The sequence below is a fragment of the Haliotis cracherodii genome, unplaced genomic scaffold (genome assembly GCF_022045235.1).
Source record: "Haliotis cracherodii isolate W230 unplaced genomic scaffold, xgHalCrac1.p SCAF_12, whole genome shotgun sequence".
NCBI lineage: Eukaryota > Metazoa > Mollusca > Gastropoda > Lepetellida > Haliotidae > Haliotis > Haliotis cracherodii.
In genome coordinates, this window is record NW_027266267.1 from 811,264 (window position 1) to 835,226 (window position 23,963).

Consider the following 23,963-nt stretch of genomic DNA (forward strand, 5'->3'; position numbering starts at 1 on the left):
CGCCAAACCTAGAAGCCAACGGCATTAAAATCACATTAAATAACCGAAACATAAACATCATTAATATTTACCACGGGCGGAACAAAAAGTCCAACCTGAGGATCTAAACACACTACTCCAAATAAGCGATAAATCTACTATATTCCTAGGAGACTTTATCGCTCAACATCCTACATGGAGCATAGATGATAAAATAGATAATCATGGCAAATTAATCTCCGAATGGATAGAAACAAACGACCTAGTACTCCTTAATAGCAACCTACCCACGAGGTACGATAAGATAAACCAAAAAATGTCGGCTATTGACCTAACCATATGCAACGCAGATCTAGCCCAAAGTACTCAATGGGAAGTGCACGACGTCCCGCTAGGTAGTGACCACTTCCCCATAAACATAACCATAGGAAATACAAACGTACCAATCCAAACAGAAAACCAAGAACCAAAATTCCATAATAATAAAGGTAACTGGGACCAATTCCAAGATATCTGCAACGAAGCTAACGTAAACGAAATAGAAAATAATGATCCAGAAACCTATTGTAAAAACCTAACAGACTATATAATGAACGCAGCCAAAACCTCCATCCCCTTCAAAACATCTAAGACAGGCAAACCGACGGTACCATGGTGGAATGAGGAAATAGAACAGACTAGACGAAAACGTAAATCAGCCTTCAATAAAGCAAAACGAGACTACAAATATTTAAACATAGCCCACGAACTAAACCACCAGGTTCAAAAACTAGTCCAAATAGCAAAAGTAGAGACTAGAAAAAAATCTGCGAAGGTATAAATAACCGTACAGATGCCAGAACGGTCTGGCGCAAAATCCACGCCATTAGAGGCTTAAAACGACATAAAATACCTAACATTAACAACTCAACCAACCCCGCCCAAGAAGCAAATAATCTCGCCAACCACTTTTCGGCCGTTAGCAGTAACACCAACTTCAGCCAAAAATTCCAAGATAAACCTAAAACAGAAAACAAACCCACAAAAGAACCAAACAATAACAATCTAGAAATAAATCAACCCTACACAATGGAGGAGCTCCTCAACGTAATCCAAAACAGGAAAAAGGGCACAGCCCCAGGACTAGACCTAGCTTCTTACCAAATAATTACAAAAATCCCCCTAAAACTACTCCAGGCACTACTCAAACTATACAATCTCATCTACCTAAACGGACAGGTTCCTACTCCCTGGAAACAGGCCCAAGTCATACCAATCCCTTAACCTAATAAACCAGCTAATCAAGCTAACTCATATAGACCAATATCCCTAACTTCAAACTTATTACTTAACCGAAAAGAACATCATAAACCCAGATCAAAGAGGTTTCAATCCTGGCCGCTCAACCCTAGATAACCTCGCCCGACTAGAACAAGATATTAAGACATGACAACTAAAAAAACAATATACCACAGGGATCTTCTTAGACTTCTCTAAAGCTTTCGACATGGTATGGCACGGTGGGCTAATACAAAAACTTTAAAAAATAGGACTCAAAGGTCAGATAATAAACTACATCCAGGACTTCCTAAACAATCGTAAAATAACCGTGGGTATAAACCAAACACTATCGGACCAATGTCCCCTAGAAAATGGCACTCCACAGGGCAGTATCCTCAGCCCCACCCTCTTCAATATAATGATAAACGATCTATTCGAGGGCCTATATCAAAATTCGCGGATGATGGAGCCATCTGGATCCGCACTAAAAGCATGAAAATGGTCCAAAATTTACTCCAAAAATCTCTTAATAAAATACAACAATGGGCTGACAAATGGAGCTTCTCCCTTAACTCAGAAAAAACAACAGGAATAGTATTCAAACATAAAAACATGAAACCCGCCTCCCCAATCCTCCAGCTAAACAATCAAACAATCAAATTTCAAAAACAAACCAAATTCTTTGGACTTATTTTCGATGAACATCTCACCTGGGATGCTCAAATCCAAAACCTTACAACTAAATGCAGTAAAGACCTAAACACCCTAAGATGCCTAACTGGCTCTAACTGGGGAGCCTCCAAAGATACTCTCCTCTCTCTCTACATATCACTAATTAGATCAAAACTAGACTACGGCTACACCCTAAACAACTCTCTATCTAAAAAACTTGACTCAATACAATATCAGGCTCTCAAACTAATTACACGCACCCAGCATGGCACCTCCTACACCTCACTTCAGGCCTTAACGGGGCGGTCGGGTAGCCTAGTGGTTAAAGCGTTAGCTCGTCACGCCGAAGACCCGGGTTCGATTCCCAACATGGGTACAGTGTGTGAAGCCCATTTCTGGTGTCCCCCGCCGTGATATTGCTGGAATATTGCTAAAAGCGGCGTAAAACCTCACTCACTCACTCACTCACTCAGGCCTTAACAGGAGAAATGCCACTAAGTCTACGCAGGGAACAGCTAAGCTTAAATTTCTGGGCCTCGTCCCAATCAAACCCTCTCATCCATACACGAAAATACATACACGAAAATTGGCCAAATTGGTGTCACATTTACTCGGACGGATCCTCAGATCCGACCTCCAAACACACAGGTTTCGGAGTCCATACCACACAACCAACTAAAACCACACAACCCTTCCGACTCCCAAATAACCAATCAATATTCACGGCAGAACTAATGGACATGGCCTCAGCCCTCCATAATCAAGAATCCAAAAACCACAAAAAAATCCTAATACTTACCGACTCCCTAAGTGGACTGCAAGCCCTAAAAACACAAATATACCATAAACCGACCTAAATTAATAAATCAAATACTTAAAAGCTCCAACGACCTAACTAAGGCAGGCAAACAAATAACCTTCTTGTGGATACCCGCCCACGTAGGAATATACGGTAATGAAAACGCCGACAAAGCAGCTAAACTATCCCTCAAAATCCCAGAAATAAGCTTAAACTTACCCATCTCAAAATCAGAAATTAAAAGTGTAAACAAGCAAAAAATTACCAAAAAATAGCCATACTCACTCACTCACTGGCGCGAGGCATGATCGATTACCTGTTGCCATTGAGTGCACACCAACAATAAAATCACACCTACAATAGCTTTTGTTCACACAGAATACGTCCTGGGCTTACAGCTACGAAAAAAAATGATTACTTCTTAAATGTCTACACACATGTCTTATTATACAAACGGGTGTGGAGTGTCGTAGATACATGGGTAGTATATACACACGGGTGTGAAGTGTTGTAGATACATGAGGAAGTATATACACACGGGTGTGAAGTGTTGTAGATACATGAGGTAGTATGTACACACGGGTTCGGAGTTTTGTAGATACATGGGGTAGTATATACACACGGATGTGGAGTGTTGTAGATACATGGGGTAGTATATACACACGGATGTGGAGTGTTGTAGATACATGAGGAAGTATATACACACGGGTGTGAAGTGTTGTAGATACATAGGGTAGTATATACACACGGGCTTGGAGTGTTGTAGATACATAGGGTAGTATATACACACGGGTGTGGAGTGTTGTAGATACATGGGGTAGTATATACACGCGGGTGTGGAGTGTTTTAGATACATAGGGTAGTATATACACACGGATGTGGAGTGTTGTAGATACATGGGGTAGTATATACACATGGGTGTGGAGTGCTGTAGATACATGGGTAGTATATACACACGGGTGTGGAGTGTTGTAGATACATGGGTAGTATATACACACGGGTGTGGAGTGCTGTAGATACATGGGGTAGTATATACACACGGGTGTGTAGTGTTGTAGATACATGGGTAGTATATACACATGGGTGTGGAGTGCTGTAGATACATGGGGTAGTATATACACACGGGTGTGGAGTGCTGTAGATACATGGGTAGTATATACACACGGTTGTGGAGTGTTGTAGAAACATGAGAAAGTATATACACACTGGTGTGGAGTGTTGTAGACACATGGGGTAGTATATACACACGGGTGTGAAGTGTTGTAGAGACATGAGGAAGTATATACACACGGGTGTGGAGTGTTGTAGAGACATGAGGAAGTATATACACACGGGTGTGAAGTGTTGTAGAGACATGAGGAAGTATATACACACGGGTGTGGAGTGTTGTAGAGACATGAGAAAGTATATACACACGGGTGTGGAGTGTTGTAGATACATGGGGTAGTATATACACGCGGGTGTGAAGTGTTGTAGAGACATGAGGAAGTATATACACGCGGGTGTGAAGTGTTGTAGAGACATGAGGAAGTATATACACACGGGTCTGGAGTGTTGCAGATACATGGGGTAGTATATACACACGGGTGTGGAGTGTTGTAGAGACATGAGGTAGTATATCCACACGGGTGTGGAGTGTTTTAGATACATTAGGTAGTATATACACACGGATGTTGAGTGTTGTAGATACATAGGGTAGTATATACACACGGGTGTGGTGTCTTGTAGATACATGGGGTAGTATATACACACGGATGTTGAGTGTTGTAGATACATAGGGTAGTATATACACACGGGTGTGGAGTGTTGTAGATATTTGGGGTAGTATATACACACGGGTGTGGAGTGTTGTAGATACATGGGTAGTATATACACACGGGTGTGGAGTGTTGTAGATACATGGGTAGTATATCCACACGGGTGTGGAGTGTTGTAGAGACATGAGGCAGTATATCCACACGGGTGTGGAGTGTTGTAGATACTTGGGGTAGTATATACACACGGGTGTGGAGTTTTGTAGATACATGAGGTAGTATATACACACGGATGTTGAGTGTTGTAGATACATAGGGTAGTATATACACACGGGTGTGGAGTGTTGTAGATACATAGGGTAGTATATACACACGGATGTTGAGTGTTGTAGATACATGGGGTAGTATGTACACACGGGTGTGGAGTGTTGTAGATACATGGGTAGTATATACACACGGGTGTAGAATGCTGTAGATACATGGGTAGTATATACACACGGGTGTGGACTGTTGTAGATACATCGGGTAGTGTATACACACGAGTGTGAAGTGTTATAGATACATTGGGTAGTATATATACACGGGTGTGGATTGTTGTAGATACATGAGGTAGTATATACACACGGATGTGGAGTGTTGTAGAGACATGGCGTAGTATATACACACGGGTGTGAAGTGTTGTAGATACATGGGGTAGTATATACACACGGGTGTGGATTGTTGTAGATACATGAGGTAGTATATACACATGGGTGTGGAGTGTTGTAGAGACATGAGAAAGTATATACACATGGGTGTGGAGTGTTGTAGATACATGGGGTAGTATATACACATGGGTGTGGAGTGTTGTAGATACTTGAGGTAGTATATACACATGGGTGTGGAGTGTTGTGGAGATATGGGGTAGTATATACACATGGGTGTGGAGTGTTGTAGATACATGGGGTAGTATATACACATGGGTGTGGAGTGTTGGGGATACATGGGGTAGTATATACACATGGGTGTGGAGTGTTGTAGATACATGAGGTAGTATATACACACGGGTGTGAAGTGTTGTAGAGACATGGGGTAGTATATACACATGGGTGTGGAGTGTTGTAGATACATGGGTAGTATATACACATGGGTGTGGAGTGTTGTAGATACATGTGGTAGTATATGCACACGGGTGTGGAGTGTTGTAGATACATGTGGTAGTATATACACATGGGTGTGGAGTGTTGTAGATACATGTGGTAGTATATACACACGGGTGTGGAGTGTTGTAGATACATGTGGTAGTATATACACACGGGTGTGGAGTGTTGTAGATACATGAGGTAGTATATACACATGGGTGTGGAGTGTTGTAGAAACATGTGGTAGTATATACACATGGGTGTGGAGTGTTGTAGATACATGTGGTAGTATATACACATGGGTGTGGAGTGTTGTAGATACATGTGGTAGTATATACACATGGGTGTGGAGTGTTGTAGATACATGTGGTAGTATATACACATGGGTGTGGAGTGTTGTAGATACATGTGGTAGTATATACACACGGGTGTGGAGTGTTGTAGATACATGAGGTAGTATATACACATGGGTGTGGAGTGTTGTAGAAACATGTGGTAGTATATACACACGGGTGTGGAGTGTTGTAGATACATGAGGTAGTATATACACACGGGTGTGGAGTGTTGTAGATACATGAGGTAGTATATACACGCGGGTGTGGAGTGTTGTAGATACATGTGGTAGTATATACACACGGGTGTGGAGTGTTGTAGATACATGAGGTAGTATATACACATGGGTGTGGAGTGTTGTAGAAACATGAGAAAGTATATACACATGGGTGTGGAGTGTTGTAGATACATGAGGTAGTATATACACATGGGTGTTGAGTGTTGTAGATACATGTGGTAGTATATACACACGGGTGTGAAGTGTTGTAGATACATGGGGTAGTATATACACATGGGTGTGGAGTGTTGTAGATACATGAGGTAGTATATACACATGGGTGTGGAGTGTTGTAGATACATGTGGTAGTATATGCACACGGGTGTGGAGTGTTGTAGATACATTGGGTAGTATGTACACACAGGTGTGGAGTGTTGTGGAGATATGGGGTAGTACGTAGAGACGGGATTGGAGTGTTGTGGGGATATGGGGTAGTATGTACCGACGGGTGTAGACTCATCAACATGCACACGAAAGTACAGTCGTACATATTCATGCTACTCTCAACACTTAACATATATTCATACCTTGTACTGCTTGTCATGAATAACTCAAACAAGTTTTAATTATCCTACTTCGTCATATGGTATTTCTGCATTTAAGTGAATTATAGTTGCTATTAATTATGCCATCTCCTTTTAAGGCTATTTCCATTTTGCCGTATATTGTATACACAAAGTTATTTCAAACAGAGACAAACATCTGTACTGTATTTGACATGCCTGCAGATAAGCGACCTAGATATCACAATGCAAATATTTCCTTGTGCAGTGAGCTATTGAAACCAGTAACTACAGTTATCGCATAATGGCACGGTCTGTAGTTTCACGTCAACTGTCGACCCTGCCATTTAAATTCACACTGGAAACAAATCAACAACAATAATCACATTTAGCGTTCAGGGGTGCCTACATATATTACCCGCAAGGGCACTGATGTATCAGATATTATTTTAGTTATTTTCATTGAGCATTGTATTTGTTGGTTCATGCTGATTCACGCCAATTGTTCAGTTGTTTTCGGGAGCGGGCTATAGATATATGTATTCATACCAGCGCTGAGAAGAAAATCTTTTGGAAATGTTGTCATCCATGTTTCATAATGCAATGTATGTGGTGACGTGGCAACAAAAGAAGGACTGGGTTGATGTCTCTGCTTGTGGTCGGGAAACAAACATCTTTGCATACTTTCTTTATCTATACTACAGGTAAAATATAACACAAACAATTCGCATTCGGTACTGATTAAAGAAAGAATGTTAAACATTTGATTAACTCGACACAGCTAACCCCTAATTTCTAGTGTAGTGTATTGTATTGCATATGTAACTATCTACACCCAACTCATATACATGTGTAGCTGCAGGGACCAGTATAACCTACTGACGCCCAAACACAGCAATTACATGGGGAATCCACTAGTCCATGTTGTACAGTGCCTAGCAATTTAAAGTTGCATAAAATATGCTCAGAAAAAATGTTTTGTGTGTATATTTTGATGAACAACTTATTTCAGTTTTCATAATTTGCCATATTCCCTGGCTCGAATTTAAAAAGAAAGCATAACCCCATGATAGAAGTATTTAATTAATGTAAATGTATATCTAGGGTTAGGGTTTAAAGTTAGGGTTAGGTTGCCATAACCTTGGCATACTTTGAAGCAGGGGCAACGGTCGGAAATCGGCCTTTATTTTGTCATTTTGGGCACATACAGGTATATACAATGTTAATAACTAAATGTAGGAATGTATTTGTATTGACTGGTAGGAACATGACTTCTGTATTTCGGAATTCCCGTTTTAGTAACAATTCATAGACCATTTCATTAGTTTTTCTCTTTGAAAGCCATGACAAATGTATATTGTGTCTACATTTCCTTGCGTTGTTTGTGGCGATGGTAACAGACAGAATGTTCCTAATTTCATGCACGGAACTAGAATACAGCGATTGTGTCGAGAATGGGATCATTTGAATAAGAATAACCATAGCAAATACACAAGGTGAGTTTATTCAACATGCTTTCATACACATTCTGTATATACTCAACAATGTGCTTCCCAAGTATGTGGTAATATCTCCTAAACAACCTGCCAAGTTTTGCACAAGTGATTGCACAAGCAGGGTGCGTGATATAAACATGTATGCGTGGTCACAATACTTTCTGGTCTGTCGTTATTCATCGTGTTTTATGCTGTGACACCCTTTACGGCCACGTTGTGCTAACACTACACGTACATAAAGCTATAACTGCATGTCATTTCTCCTCACTATTGTGCAACTGATTGCGAACACATTGACACAATCTTCTCCAGCTCAACAGGGAAATTCCTGAAGTGTATCCAAGCAAACATTATCAGTCTGGAGCATTATCGGGATGTCAGAGACACATGTATTTTAGAAACAAAACATGTGTTGGTGCTACGATCCAATTTTGATTTAGTATTTCACGATAACGTGGATGTAATATACATTTATATAACACAAATATCAACATGGATAAAGAGATGCATTTTGTTGCCATAGTAACAGGCTCAGGTGCGCTATGTGCATCATAAGATCCCAACAACTGAACCCAGGTGCAGAAACCTTGTGAAAAATACACATTACAGTTATTCTAAGAAACTAGCAGCTTGAAAATAATACTCATCACAAGTTTCTTGTGTTCCCGATAATAGTGAATGCATGAGGTGCTTGACCCATTCATAAAACACCAGGGGATTAGGATATTACTTTCTTCCGTACATGCATTCACTGAGAACAAACATTAATCGTAGGACAAGCATCTTGTGCAATATACCAGCCAATCAAAAGTCAACCAGAACGTGTTACCGCACAACACCTACCACAATATGTGCCTCATTTAACATGATAAGTCTCTAGTAAGATATTGATAATCACTTGTGAGGCCTCATAACGTGAACTTGGCAGGAGCCGTTTGTTCAAACTGGCGCGGGTTGAGGTGACATACTGTATGGAACAACTTCCTGAATACATCCGTGGAGACTTTCTGGGGTGTAGATTCTAACACAGTTATCAAGGGGTGAGTGAGTGAGTGAGTATGGATTTATGCAGCTTTTATCAAGATGCCAGCAATATCACGGCGGGGGACACCAGAAATGGGCTTCACACATTGTACCCATGTAGGAAATTCAAGCTGGGTTTTGGGTGTTTCTTGTGAGCGCTTTAAGTACTAGGCTACCCCACCACCTAACTACCAAAGCACTACTGTACCAATTGATTAGGTGTGAATCGTTAACATGTGGATAACAACTATAGGGCATCAGCTCTAGCATATTGTCTCATAGTTGAGAGTAAAGAAAATTGAGTAAATAAACACAAACATTCTCCCTACTGGAAATATTAGATTCAACTTATGCCATCATCTCTTTCACAATAAGGAAATTGTAATTTTCGAAATGTGAAAAGAGTTAAACCAACCGTTTACATATATATGCACCAAATTCAATAAGGAAGGAATAACTACTAATTTCATATGAAATACACATTTTGTAACAATCAAATCGAGGTCATAACAGTGGAACAGTTTGTGATGACACTGAAGAAAGAATGACGCTACGTAAGCATTAATATACATCAATACATGCATGTTCTCCACGTTTTGCCTTACGTACACTGTAAGATCATCGTCATACAGCTTCAGGTAACAACAACAACAACACCTTGAAAGATAATCAGTATGTATACAACATTTCAGTATGTCTATGCAAGAGGAGGAAGGTTGCAACCATTAAGGCCACAATTAACACGGCCAACATTGCTTTAACACTCCCATAGGTAGGAGGACCGAGAGTACGTATGTTCTTATCATGTTTGCTGATTTCACTGTACATTCTTTCTTGCTGCTCTTGGTTGAGTTTCTTCTCTTCTTGGTCCACGCAGCTGGACAGGATTCTCTGAAGAACCCTGAGATGCTGGAGTTTAGAGATCACATCCGCATCTGTTTCATGAACGTAGTTCCTGACGAAACTGATAGACGAGGGGAGTACGCCAGTCTTCTTTGACATCAACCTGACAGCTTCCTGTACTTTACTCGACTGGTACAGGTTGGGCAGATTGGTTCTGTAACGGAACCGTGGGTCACACTCATCAAGGTGGGTGAGGACCAGGTGGATGGATGTGTCTGAAACATGAGAACAAGCCAAGTATACAAGGTGGGTGAGGACCAGGTGGATGGATGTGTCTGAAACATGAGAACAAGCCAAGTATACATGGTGGGTGAGGACCAGATGGATGGATGTGTCTGAAACATGAGAACAAGCCCAATATACAAGGTGGGTGAGGACCAGGTGGATGTGGATGTGTCTGAACCATGACATCAAGCCCACTATACAAGGTGGCTGAGGACCAGGTGGATGGATGTGTCTGAAACATGAGAACAAGCCAAGTATACAAGGTGGGTGAGGACCAGATGGATGGATGTGTCTGAAACATGACAACAAGCCCAATATACAAGGTGGGTGAGGACCAGATGGATGGATGTGTCTGAAACATGAGAACAAGCCCAATATACAAGGTGGGTGAGGACCAGGTGGATGTGGATGTGTCTGAACCATGACATCAAGCCCACTATACAAGGTGGCTGAGGACCAGGTGGATGGATGTGTCTGAAACATGAGAACAAGCCAAGTATACAAGGTGGGTGAGGACCAGATGGATGGATGTGTCTGAAACATGAGAACAAGCCAAGTATACAAGGTGGGTGAGGACCAGATGGATGGATGTGTCTGAAACATGACAACAAACCCAATATACAAGGTGGGTGAGGACCAGTTGGATGGATGTGTCTGAAACATGACAACAAGCCCAATATACAAGGTGGGTGAGGACCAGTTGGATGGATGTGTCTGAAATATGGCAACAAGTCCAATATACAAGGTGGGTGAGGACCAGGTGGATGGATGTGTCTGAAACATGACAACAAGCCTAGTATACAAGGTGGGTGAGGACCAAGTGGATGGATGTGTCTGAAACATGACAACAAGCCCAATATACAAGGTGGGTGAGGACCAGATGGATGGATGTGTCTGAAACATGACAACAAGCCCAATATACAAGGTGGGTGAGGACCAGTTGGATGGATGTGTCTGAAATATGACAACACGCACAATATACAAGGTGGGTGAGGACCAGATGGATGGATGTGTCTGAAACATGACAACAAGCCCAATATACAAGGTGGGTGAGGACCAGGTGGATGGATGTGTCTGAAACATGACAACAAGCCCACTATACAAGGTTGGTGAGGACCAGATGAATGGATGTGTCTGAAACATGACAACAAGCCCAATATACAAGGTGGGTGAGGACCAGGTGGATGGATGTGTCTGAAACATGACAACAAGCCCAATATACAAGGTGGGTGAGGACCAGAGAGATTAGAGAGATTAGAGATCAGAGAGAGTACATTCCATGGTTTGGAAAGATCATTCAATGCATACTACAAATATAATGAACGAGGTTAATGTCACCATAGGTTGTACAATTCTTGTCTGCACTGGGGTTGCATGTCCTTCCCATAACAAAACTGTTTTTGTTTGAAATTATATGAAGAGCATAAAAGTACTCGAACTTTGAATCCAGATCTTCACTATATTAGAAGTTAGTTTAACAAAAAAGCAAAACCATAAGTGTTATTTCTTGTGGAATCAACATATTTGTTGTCTCAATTCCAAACCAGTGTATATATCGATCATTTTATATCTTAATCTCCAGTGATCAGATGTTTGAGGTAAATATTGGAACTGATTTACGGAACTGATCTATCAGAACTGATATATTGGAACTGATATATTGTAACTGATATATTGTACTGATATACTGGAACTGATATTTTGGACTGATATTGGAACTGATGTATTGAAACTGATCTTTCGGAACTGATATATTGGAACTGATCTATTGTAACAGATTTACGGAACTTATGTATTGGAACTGATATATTCGAACTAAAATATCGGAACTGATATATTGCAACTAATATATTGGCACTGACATATTGGAACTGATGTATTGGACTGATTTATTGGAACTGATATATTGGAACTGATTTATTGGAACTGATATATTGGAACTGATATATTGTACTGATATATTGGAACTGACATATTGGACTGATATGTTGGAACTGATATATAAGAACTGAAATATTGTACTGATATATTGGAACTTATATTTTGGACTGATATATTGGAACTGTTATATTGGACTGATATATTGGAATTGACATATTGGTTTGATATGTTTGAACTGATATATTGGACTGATACATAGGAACTGACATATTGGACTGATATATTGGAACTGATATATTGGAACTGATATATTGTACTGATATATTGGAACTGACATGTTGAACTGATATGTTGGAACTGATATTTCAGAACTGATATATTGTAATGATATATTGGAACTGTTATATTGGATTGATATGTTTGAACTGATATATTGTACTCATATATTGGAACTGATATTTTGGAACTGTTATATTCGACTGTTATATTGGAACTGACGTATAGGGCTGATATGTTTGAACTGATATATTGGACTGATATTTTGGAACTGATATATTGGTACAGATTTGCGGAACTGATATATTGGAACTAAAATATCGGAACTGATATATTGGAACTAATATATTGGACTGATTTATTGGAACTGATATATTGGAACTGATATATTGGACTGCTTTATTGAAACATATACAGTGGAACTGATATATTGAAACTGACACATTGGAACTGATATATTGGAACTGATATATTGGTCTGATATATTGTACTGATATATTGGAACTGATATATTGGAACTGACATATTGGACTGATATTTTGGAACTGACACATCGGAACTGATATATTGGAACTGATATATTGGACTGATATATTGTACTGATATATTGAAACTGATATATCGGAACTGATATATTGGAACTGATAAATTGGACTGATATACAGGGACCCATGAAGATCTGGGAACAGAATATGACTTCACCCATCTGTACTCTCTTCGTCAATTTCAGATTTTATTTAATAACAATAGTCTGAGAAATGTCTTGTTCAGGTAGAACTTCTATCAATTTAACTTGTGCAAAGCTGTTGCTTGAGTGAGTGAGTGAGTTGGGTTTACCGCCGTTTTAACATTATTCCAGTGATATATCGTGGCGTGTCAGCTTAATTTGGGAGGAAAGCCCGAAGTGATGCAGGTCTCAGACGTTTACCACTTCGGTGAAACTCATGAGCACGGGTATGGTGCTTACAAACCTAGAAACATACTCGGGGCGAACCGGGATTCGAACCCACAATCATAGGTTTCTGGCGTTCCCAAGGGACGCAACTCTGCACAGCGAATCGCGGCGCCTTAGGCGACTGGGCTACCCGTGCCCCCGTTGTTGCTTGAAAGTGAGGGACAAGCAAGGTTGCCATAATTGACAATGACTAAAACGAAAAGGATGAATGCTTATATACGTTAAAGTTATGTTCAGTTTTAGAGATTGGTATTATTAGATGGATTTTGAGATGACATGTTGGGTCAGTATTTATTTTTCAAGATTTAATGGCTTGGGGACAAGACTATGTGCATATTTCGACTTTGATTCACATGCTGTAGACATAGGCTTCTTTGCTTGGCAGATGTGTAATCAACATACTACCATATTGTACTTTGTTAGCTGCTACATTGTGATGTGAAATACAATTATCCTCTCACACTATTCATTCCTGAAACGATAATCGCAGTTTGAGGTTGGGCTCAACACCACTTGCCCTGAATGTTTGTTTGTTTGTTGTTTAACACCGCACTCAGCAATATTCAAGCTATATGACGGCGGTCTGTAAATAATCCAGTCTGGACCAGACAATGCATTGTTTAATATCTTGAGCATCGATCCACGCAATTGGGATCGATGATATGCATCAGCCAAATCAGCGAGTCTGACCATCCGATCCCGTCAGTGGCCTCTTACGACAAGCATAGTCACCTGTTACGGCAAGCATGGGTTACTGAAGACCTATTCTACCCCGGATCTTCACGGGTCTCTCCTGAATGTAGGATGTCACGAGTGATCATAGCGCATGACCTATAAATGACACCTAGTCCAGAGGTCACCAGTGGGGGCAACAGTGTTGGTATCAGATGACAGGTGGATTTGCGTTATACTACCTGATTGTCCTGATGATCTCAGAGTTATCACTGTTTCAGCACAGATATGTTTTCAGTAATTTACACGTGGATGTTAGCGCTCGTTCCTTGCAGGCAGAAGAGACATACCTCCTTTGGCGACAGTTGTTCGGACGCACTCCAGCTGTCTCTGGATTTCCCTTCCAAAGTCCCCATGTTCATGTCGCAGAACTACAACCACACAGGAGACGTGGTGGTCGGGGGGCACGTTGAAGGTTTGGTGCGTTATTTCAAGATCCTTCCCAATCTGGATTTTAAACAGAGATAGCATTTGTCGATTTTAATATAGAATGAAACTGTTTTTTATGGTTCAAAGAGATGCATACAAAATATAAGATATGAAGTCATCATTACAATGCTTCATTATCGTCTATAAGGCGCCGCGATTCGTTGTGCAGAGTTGCGTCCCTTGGGTACGCCAGAAACCTGTCATTGTGGGTTCGAATCCCGGTTTCACCCGATTATGTTTATAGGGTTCTCAGCACCATACCCGTCTTCGTGGTTTTTATCGAGATGGGAAACGTCTGAATCGTCTGAAACCTGCATCACTTCGGGCTTTCCTCCCACATTAAGCTGACACGCCGCGATATACCTGGAATACTGTTAAAAGCGTCGTTAAACCCAACTCACTCACTCATCATCAGTTTATAGGACAAACTAAAATGTGTACATTTCTGAAGTTATGTGCCAATAAGTTTCACTTTAATTTTTATTTGCAATACCTTGGCATTAAATGGAACTTTCCCTGACAAAATACTGATGATGTTCGAAGATAAAGTGTCGGGTGTCTCGAATATACCAGGCATGTCATATATCCAGTGATGATTCTTGTAGAGAGCTCCTTGGAACTGTAAGATGAAACCATGTTCTTATAATCAAATTTATCTCAGTGCTTTGAAAATGTCAAATGATAAAACATATGACCATTCTGTGAAAAATGAGGGCGAATTGGTTGTTTTATAAAATATGTATTGATGATACGCATGAACCTAGGTATACATATAGAACGTTTGACTTGATAGGGGCAGCCTTTGGCTGGCCACATTGACTAACGGGTAGACTGTGGCAGATCATTGCTGACGTCCTCGCCGTGACATACATGGGGTATCTGTAAAAGCAACATTGAACTATGTACTTCTCTAAATGCCAAGTAAGCCCTATTGAATACAGAAAAGACTATAACTTACACTAGTGGTGACAGATTCTGAGCCAGATGTCACAGCATGGTAATTTGAAGGATGCTTCATGTCGAGGAGTGCCGTCCTGAACCCATTACCAAGAGATGATTTACCCATGCCAGTTGGTCCAAACAGCAGGATATTCAGCTTCAATAGCTTGCCTGCACTGTCATTCCGCGGCTGCAAAACATCCTTTTGCAACCTTTGGTATTCCTGTTCCAACACCGACATTCGTAGATTTTTTATTTCAAATAGACACTGGTGTTTTCAAATATGTACTTGTTTCATTTACATGTTAGATCATTTAAAAATGTCGCCCAGGAATAAAAAAACAAATGAATATATTCAAATCAGATGTTTCAGTTAGAGGTGGTTATTGTGGTTTGTATTTCCCCAAATATTGGTTCATCTAAGCGTTGATTTAAATTGTAGAAGAGAAACCAAGGCAAGAAAACAATGGATTAAGTATAATGTCAAACCTCATGCGTCCAGATAAGGTCCCCAGCAGGCCCCCATCGGTATTGCTGGAAGGATAAACATACACGTAAGGTAGAACAGTCCTATGACTAAACCGTGAATGTTAAAATCACGCACGTTTTGTTAATTGAGAAATAATTAATTTCTGTCTCTTTTTGTTTTTTTGAATGGGACTAAAATCAAGACCATACGTTTCATGGTAAAATGTTTCTAGATGAACTAATCTTACAAACCTCATCCTCGGCAACTGAATCTGAAATGCAAATAGACTATGAAAGGTTGATACACATCAAGTATATATGTATTTATTTGAAAGATATAGTATCTCTTTATTACAATGATGTAGTCCTTTTTTATTTGAATATGCTCATTAACAAGTTATTTTTCTAGGTTCACTATTCTCTGTGTCCGCTGGAACTTGTTTATGTACATATAGTACGGTGCCACTGACCTGCGTCTTGTGTCTCCGTCTCCCTTTCCTGTAGTAAAGATGCAAACGGTATGTTAATTGAAGGAAGAAGACACTTTTTTCAGTACAATCATAAATAGTGAGTGAGTATTGTTTTACGCTGCTTTCAGCAATATTCCAGCAATATCACCAGAAATGGTGGGAGACACAAGAAATGGGCTTCACACATTGTACCAAGGTTTTCGGCGTGACGAGCAAACGCTTTAACCACTAGGCTACCCGACGGCCCCTACAATCCTAGATATGTTACATGGAGTAGTTTAAGTGCATTTTGGCATCAATAGATCATTTATATACTTTCATTTCATGATTGATGCAACAATTAATATGATGTAAAAAGTTAACTTACCTGTATGTTATCACGGCCTGTAAACAGAATGCAAGTGAAGATGTTAGTGACAAATCAGAATCCTCCCTCTCCTGCCTTGTATAATACTGACAGGTTTACATGAACAGTGAAAGGTCATAAATAAATCTCAAATAGTTATCGAGTTGAAGTAAAATAATAGAACATACTTACCGAAGCCAGAATCTTTTTCACTTTGGTCTAGAAATTTGTTCATGAGATGATCTGAAACATAGGTATAGAATGTTACTTTGAACACATTACAGGCAGAGATTAGGGGCAATGCGTTCTTCAATCCATCACTCATCTATCAGCCATCAGCGTTCATCCATCAGTCACCACCATCATCCATCACAATATATCAACATTCATCCACCTAACGGTCATCACTCGCCATCCGTCATCGTTCATCCATCAGTCACCACCATCATCCATCACAGTACATCAACATTCATCCACCTAACGGTCATCACTCGACATCCATCATCGTTCATCCATCAGTCACCACCATCATCCATCACAATATATCACCATTCATCCACCTAACGGTCATCACTCGACATCCATCATCGTTCATCCATCAGTCACCACCATCATCCATCACAATATATCAACATTCATCCACCTAACGGTCATCACTCGACATCCATCATCGTTCATCCATCAGTCACCACCATCATCCATCACAATATATCAACATTCATCCACCTCACGGTCATCACTCGCCATCCGTCACCCTTCATCCATCAGTCACCACCATCATCCGTCACAGTACATCACCATTCATCCACCTAACGGTCATCACTCGACATCCATCATCGTTCATCCATCAGTCACCACCACCATCCATCACAGTATTTCACCATTCATCCACCTAACGGTCATCACTCGACATCCATCATCGTTTATCCATCAGTCACCACCATCATCCATCACAATATATCACCATTCATCCACCTAACGGTCATCACTCGACATCCATCATCGTTCATCCATCAGTCACCACCATCATCCATCACAATATATCAACATTCATCCACCTAACGGTCATCACTCGACATCCATCACCGTTCATCCATCAGTCACCACCATCATCCATCACAATATATCACCATTCATCCACCTAACGATCATCACTCGCCAACTATATATCAGCCATCATCCATCCATGTGGGTGAGTATGGTTTTACGCCGCATTTAGCAATATTCCAGTAATATCACGGCGGGGGACACCAAAAATGGGCTTCACATAGTGTACCCATTTCGGGAATCGAACCCGAGTCTTGGGCGTGACGAGCGAACGCTTTACGAGACATAGCATAGGTACATAATGTTACTTTGAACACATTACAGGCAGAGATTAGGGGCAATGAGCCCTTCACTCCATCACTCATCCATCAGCCATCACCATTCATCCACCTAACCCTCATCACTCGACATCATCGCGAATCAATCACCACCACCATCCATCACAATATATCACCATTCATACACCTAACAGTCATCACTCATCCATCAGCCATCATCGTTCATCCATCAGTCACCACCATCATCCATCACAATATATCACCATTCATCCACCTAATCCTCATCACTCGACATCATCGTTCATCAATCACCACCACCATCCATCACAATATATCACCATTCATACACCTAACAGTCATCACTCATCCATCAGTCACCACTATCATCCATCACAGTATATCACCATTCATCCACCTAATCCTCATCACTCGCCATCCGTCACCGTTCATCCATCAGTCACTGCCATCATCCATCACAATATATCACCATTCATACACCTAACAGTCATTACTCATCCATCAGACATCACCGTTCATCCATCAGTCACCACCATCATCTATCACAGTGTACCACCATTCATACACCTAACGGTCATCACTCGCCATCCATCACCGTTCATCCATCAGTCAAAAACCATCATCCATCACAATATATCAACATTCATCCACCTAACGGTCATCACTCGCCATCCATCACCGTTCATCCATCAGTCACCACCATCATCCATCACAGTACATCACCATTCATCAACCTAACGGTCATCACTCGCCATCCATCATCTTTCATCCATCAGTCACCGCCATCATCCATCAACGTATATCACCATTCATCCACCTACCGGTCATCACTCATCCATCATCCTTCATCCATCAGTCACCACCATCATCCATCACAATATATCACCATTCATCCACCTAACGGTCATCACTCGCTATCCGTCATCGTTCATCCATCAGTCACCACCATCATCCATCACAGTACATCACCATTCATCCACCTAACGGTCATCACTCGACATCCATCATCGTTCATCCATCAGTCACCACCATCATCCATCACAATATATCACCATTCATCCACCTCACGGTCATCACTCGCTATCCGTCATCCTTCATCCATCAGTCACCACCATCATCCATCACAATATATCACCATTCATAAACCTCACGGTCATCACTCGCCATCCATCATCTTTCATCCATCAGTCACCACCATCATCCATCAACGTATATCACCATTCATCCACCTACCGGTCATCACTCGCCATCCATCATCCTTCATCTATGCAAGACATCTTAACAATTCTTTTTACAATTCCTTTAACAATTCTAAGCTTTATGTAGAATATGAAAACACACCTTTTCCGTCAGGTTCAAGGGATTCAAGAATTGTGTCGCTCTCAAGCTGGTCCTACAATGGATAAATGACACTTTTAGAGATAAACGTTATGTCTCTATGTGGCATTGCCATGGATGTGTATTCAGTCATACAATCAGTGAAGCACTATCCATGTTTTGAAAAGTTGTTTTGTCTGTGAAAACCTGCATGTGTACTATCAAAATATTCTATGAGGAAATTCATTTAGAAATCTAAATTTGTGGAAATATCGTACATTGTAACTGCTTTTGTCGGTTCTGTTTTGGATGATAAAAATAAGGCACATTATATGTTATACTACATTCAACTATCATGATATAAATTCCAAAACAGCATACATGTGTACCATATTCATACTTTTGGAGGCCTAATAATAATTTACCTTCACCCCTGGTTCACTATAAAGGTCAACCAGTGCGTTGGTTATGGCTGTGTATCTCTCGGTATCCATTTTGAGGTATCCAGGTAAGGCCTTCCGTCTGGCTACAGTTTCTATACGCTCTAGCTTCTCCTTGAAAAGCTTCTCATCCTTCCACGTGGACGCAGGTACAACTCCATACACGACATCAAGTGACACACCTGTCTCCTGCTTGATGAAACCCATGATGCTTTTCGTCAGCTTGGCATTGTACTCCACTGCGTGCTCCTGTTTGCCTCCGTCCTCTACAAATGTCAGGATGTGCAGTGGCTGTGTGGCTCTAATGATAGCCACGTCACAGATTGACATATTAGGTGGTTTGCGACATTCAAACTTGTCAGTATGAGCCATCTGATGTGCAATGTAGGCCCAACCAACATGTTGGTATAGAACGTTCTGGATTTCTCTTGAAATCACATCTACTTTGTCACCGGGGTTCTGCAAACTAAGCTCTAAATACTTCTTAGCAGACTGGGGAAATATACTGTGACCTGAAAGAATAAAAATATCATAAACATTTTACTGAGTGGATGGGATGTTGAAAGTAAAAGACGATCAATATCAATGTACAATGAGCTACACATCTATCTTAGTCAATCGACACATGATCTTCTAAAGAATCTAAAAATGGGTATTTCACAACAAAAAGCAGTATGAACCTGTATATATGTTATTTTGTAGAACCATGAATACCTCAGACATTTGTGTGCAAATTAACAGTAATCTAAACACACAAACAACAAGGAATGCCTTAGATAACAGAACTTGTGTGAAACATTGACTACATTAGTTTTGGAATTCAGTAGCAATAAACTGAATGGAAATCAGAACGCTGGAATGTCAATTATTATTATTAAGTGGGAGAGAAATGATTGAACTCTTTGGACACAATTTGATTCTACAAATGTACAACTAGACACCCGATCACTATGTCCATGACCATGTTCAGTTAAACCTAATGAAACGAAAACCTAATGAATGTTTAAAAACAATTGAGTCATAGATCTAGATATCCGCAGAACATAAACACACAGTCACAGATGGTTTCACCCGTCAATACATTTCAACACACGTCACATTAGACGATGGTTGTAAAGGATTTTACCTTCTCCTACTAAAATGTCATGATTGTTATATGTTCATGTGTATTCAAATTAGGTCATGTCAAGTCTCGGGATTTGTTACATTCAGTAGGGATATATACTCCATAATAATTATTCCCCTTAGCTCGTAAGGTATTCTCTAAACAACTTACCAGGATCTGTTGCCCTCTTTAGGTCTGTCTTATCAAGTATTAACTTTCGTTCTTCTCTGCTAATTCCCAGCGAGGGAAAATCTAATATGGAAAAACAGAAATATGTGTAAATGCATTGATAATTAGGTTTGTTATATGTTTTTAATATGCATAAACGTGTGAAAGTTCAATGAATTAATTGTTGCACACAATCATAACATCGTACATCTGTGCAAAATATGTGTGGCCTGCCAACTACCATTTAACAAAGCATCGACCTGTAATGCCAGTTACACGCCTTTCAGGTTCCTTACTGAAAAGCTTTGTTTTGTGATACCTGCATGAAGTGGCTCCTGGTCGTCAGAACTTGACGTGGAGTCATTTCCTTGGGCAAACAGGCTCATGATGATTTCTTCATCAGACTGGAATGGACTCGATCCAAGAGAACTGCCGTCATCAGTTGCTTCATCATGAGCCATCTGGACTTCCTGATTATCCCCTGGTGTACCCTTTGAATGATGAATGTAACCCGAAGAAGCCTTGGACTCACTGTTCTCTCCGGACATGTTGGGAACAAACTGCATTAGGTGATTTCAAAACAGAGTAAGCATCTAATTATTGTACGGGTTTACATTATTCTTTCTAACCACATGCCTGTTTCCATTCTACAAATTTGTCCGTTTTTCATCACGTATGTTCTCGGTCCACGACTGTCACAGAACACTACACCATCAACACACTTCACAGCCACCTCTAGGACACATCTCTTAGGATCATATGGATTTTGGTGAAATTTAATAGCAATCAGATCAGAAGGGACAGCAGTGAAAGTGTTCTTACTTCGACCCCATAGTACACAGTCTTGTAGCTTTGACTTGAGTGTTTCTTCTAATTCTCGCTCATCCAATTTTAACACAAATCCATCTACATCTGGAATTACTGTTTTGTAGGTACCGTCTTCAGATTTATATTCACGTTCACCTATTCCAAGATAGTAGGATCCACCATCAGGAATCTTTGACATGGAAGTTATACTATCCTTTAATTTAAGTTGATTCCATAGGTACTCCACAAAGGCAGTGGCATCTTGTTGTATCTCGTCAGATGACTGAGGTTTTGGTAGAAAGCGTTTTAGCTGAATGTGAACGTCTTCGTGTAATCTGGAGTGATCTGTTAGTCTTGTTATTGCAGGGCCAGTAGATTTGCGTTGATGTGATCGCACAGCGAGTAGTTGTTGTGTTGTAGGAATTACATTCTCATAATCCTTGCCAAGCTTTGTATTGAAATCTACAGTAGCTACACCTGTCACAGCTGCAACGCGTATATGAATAAATCCAGCACTCTCTGCACAATCCTCCAAGATATCCTGTAACCACTGACGTCTGTAGGTGTTCGCATAGACTTCTCCGGGTTCCAGCAAGTGGGTCACTATACTGCCGACAAACTCGTCATAATATTTCAGACATCTGTCCCAAGGCTGTGTTCCGTTAACATGAATCAACAAAACACCACCACCACTGTTGCGTAACGCTGACAGTCTTTTACGAAGTTCGTCGCGTGTCTTATTCCTTTCTTGTGACTTCTTTAAATATATTGCCCGCTCTGTGTGGATTGAAAGTAACTCGTTGTCAGTACTTTGTGCCTTGTATTTCGTCACCACATTATTGCATGGAGTGCAACTTGACATTTTTCGCAATACCTGTGTGGTTTTCCAAATAGTCTATCATGTCTGTTATCAGGCTGGTGTACGTCACAAAACTTTTGCAATGTTCACAACATTAGAATCACAGCAATCTCGAATTGTAACATTACCCTTTCACAGCTAAGGCTTGTGTCATTCTGGATTATTTGTCTTTAACATGTCTGGCACAACTCACTAGTCGTTCACAATGTCGTTGAATGATAACAATAGGAGCACAGTCCTGAAACTAGAAACATATTAAAGTGAGACAACGTTGTGAGCAATACCAGGTGATGACAAATGGTGCAGATAACTATTGACCTATTTTATAAGCAGACATTTGTTGCTTGTGAACTTGTCCAGATGTTTATTGTTTATGTTGCTATTCTACAACTCAGTGATATGTGTCTAATAATAGAAAAATAATATCACAGAACAAATAGGTGTCAACCCAACTGCGCCCAGCAATACTCCTGCCCTATGACGGTTGACCTCAAACTATCGTGTCCAGACCCGAAAACCAAGGTGTCGAAACTAAAAACAATATGTTAACTTCTAATTACATGTGCCACATTCATGTACAGAGATTTTGCTGCCTACAGTTACAAAACACGAATTAAAAACTCATTTGATGTGTGTGAATCACGCTACACTCGAACTTCTAACATTTCGACATGTTGGGCAGTGATTAGAAAACTCTGCAAAGGACATACCTGACATCAATTTCTGCACAGAAGCTGTTTTTCCCCTTGAGCCTTGACTTTAGCCATTAACGAATCAAGCACCCAGAGAACGGCCAAGGGACACTGATTGTCATAGATAGATGTTGTTACTATGGTAAGATCTTTTTTGAGATATGTTTATCCTAACAAAACAGAAGGTGAATTCCACACTCTAAACTACTGATATCTTCACGGCATGTTATATAGGCAAGTGCACTAAGCAGAGGCGTGTCTGATGCGCCCTACATGTCTCTCGTGTCCCACCTCTTTTGCAGTAGTATCTAATGACAGGCCTATCATCGCTGTATGAGATACGAAGTGGTGTCACAGATTTGTTATCATCCATCAGGTTAGCAATAGCTTG

The 23,963-nt window shown here is 40.5% G+C and overlaps 1 protein-coding gene across 2 annotated transcripts; it reads right to left on the bottom strand.

Moving 5' to 3' along the window:
- Positions 1-8,215: 8,215 nt before the first annotated feature.
- On the bottom strand, positions 8,216-23,758 carry LOC139458093 (uncharacterized). Of its 2 annotated transcripts, none has more exons than XM_071239400.1 (14): positions 23,591-23,758; positions 21,534-23,124; positions 21,218-21,298; positions 19,927-20,453; positions 19,526-19,577; positions 17,034-17,084; positions 16,863-16,879; positions 16,496-16,523; positions 16,278-16,297; positions 16,047-16,091; positions 15,577-15,780; positions 15,112-15,237; positions 14,480-14,636; positions 8,216-10,335 (listed from the first exon to the last, which is right to left on the bottom strand). In XM_071239400.1, the coding sequence occupies exons 2-14, from the start codon at positions 21,778-21,780 to the stop codon at positions 9,887-9,889; spliced, it is 2,004 nt and encodes a 667-aa protein (XP_071095501.1). In that variant the 5' UTR covers positions 21,781-23,124; positions 23,591-23,758; the 3' UTR covers positions 8,216-9,886. The 2 variants fall into 2 exon arrangements, with proteins under 2 accessions (XP_071095501.1, XP_071095502.1); XM_071239401.1 differs by lacking the exon at positions 8,216-10,335 and adding an exon at positions 10,342-11,539.
- Positions 23,759-23,963: the final 205 nt, after the last annotated feature.

Coding starts and splice junctions, on each gene's coding strand:
- LOC139458093 (XM_071239400.1), bottom strand. CDS start 21,780: ATGCAGTTTGTTCCCAACATGTCCGGAGAGAACAGTGAGTCCAAGGCT. Junction 20,454..21,217: donor AAAGAGGGCAACAGATCCTG/GTAAGTTGTTTA, acceptor TTATTCTTTCAG/GTCACAGTATATTTCCCCAG. Junction 15,781..16,046: donor ACCTTATCTGGACGCATGAG/GTTTGACATTAT, acceptor GTGTTGGAACAG/GAATACCAAAGGTTGCAAAA.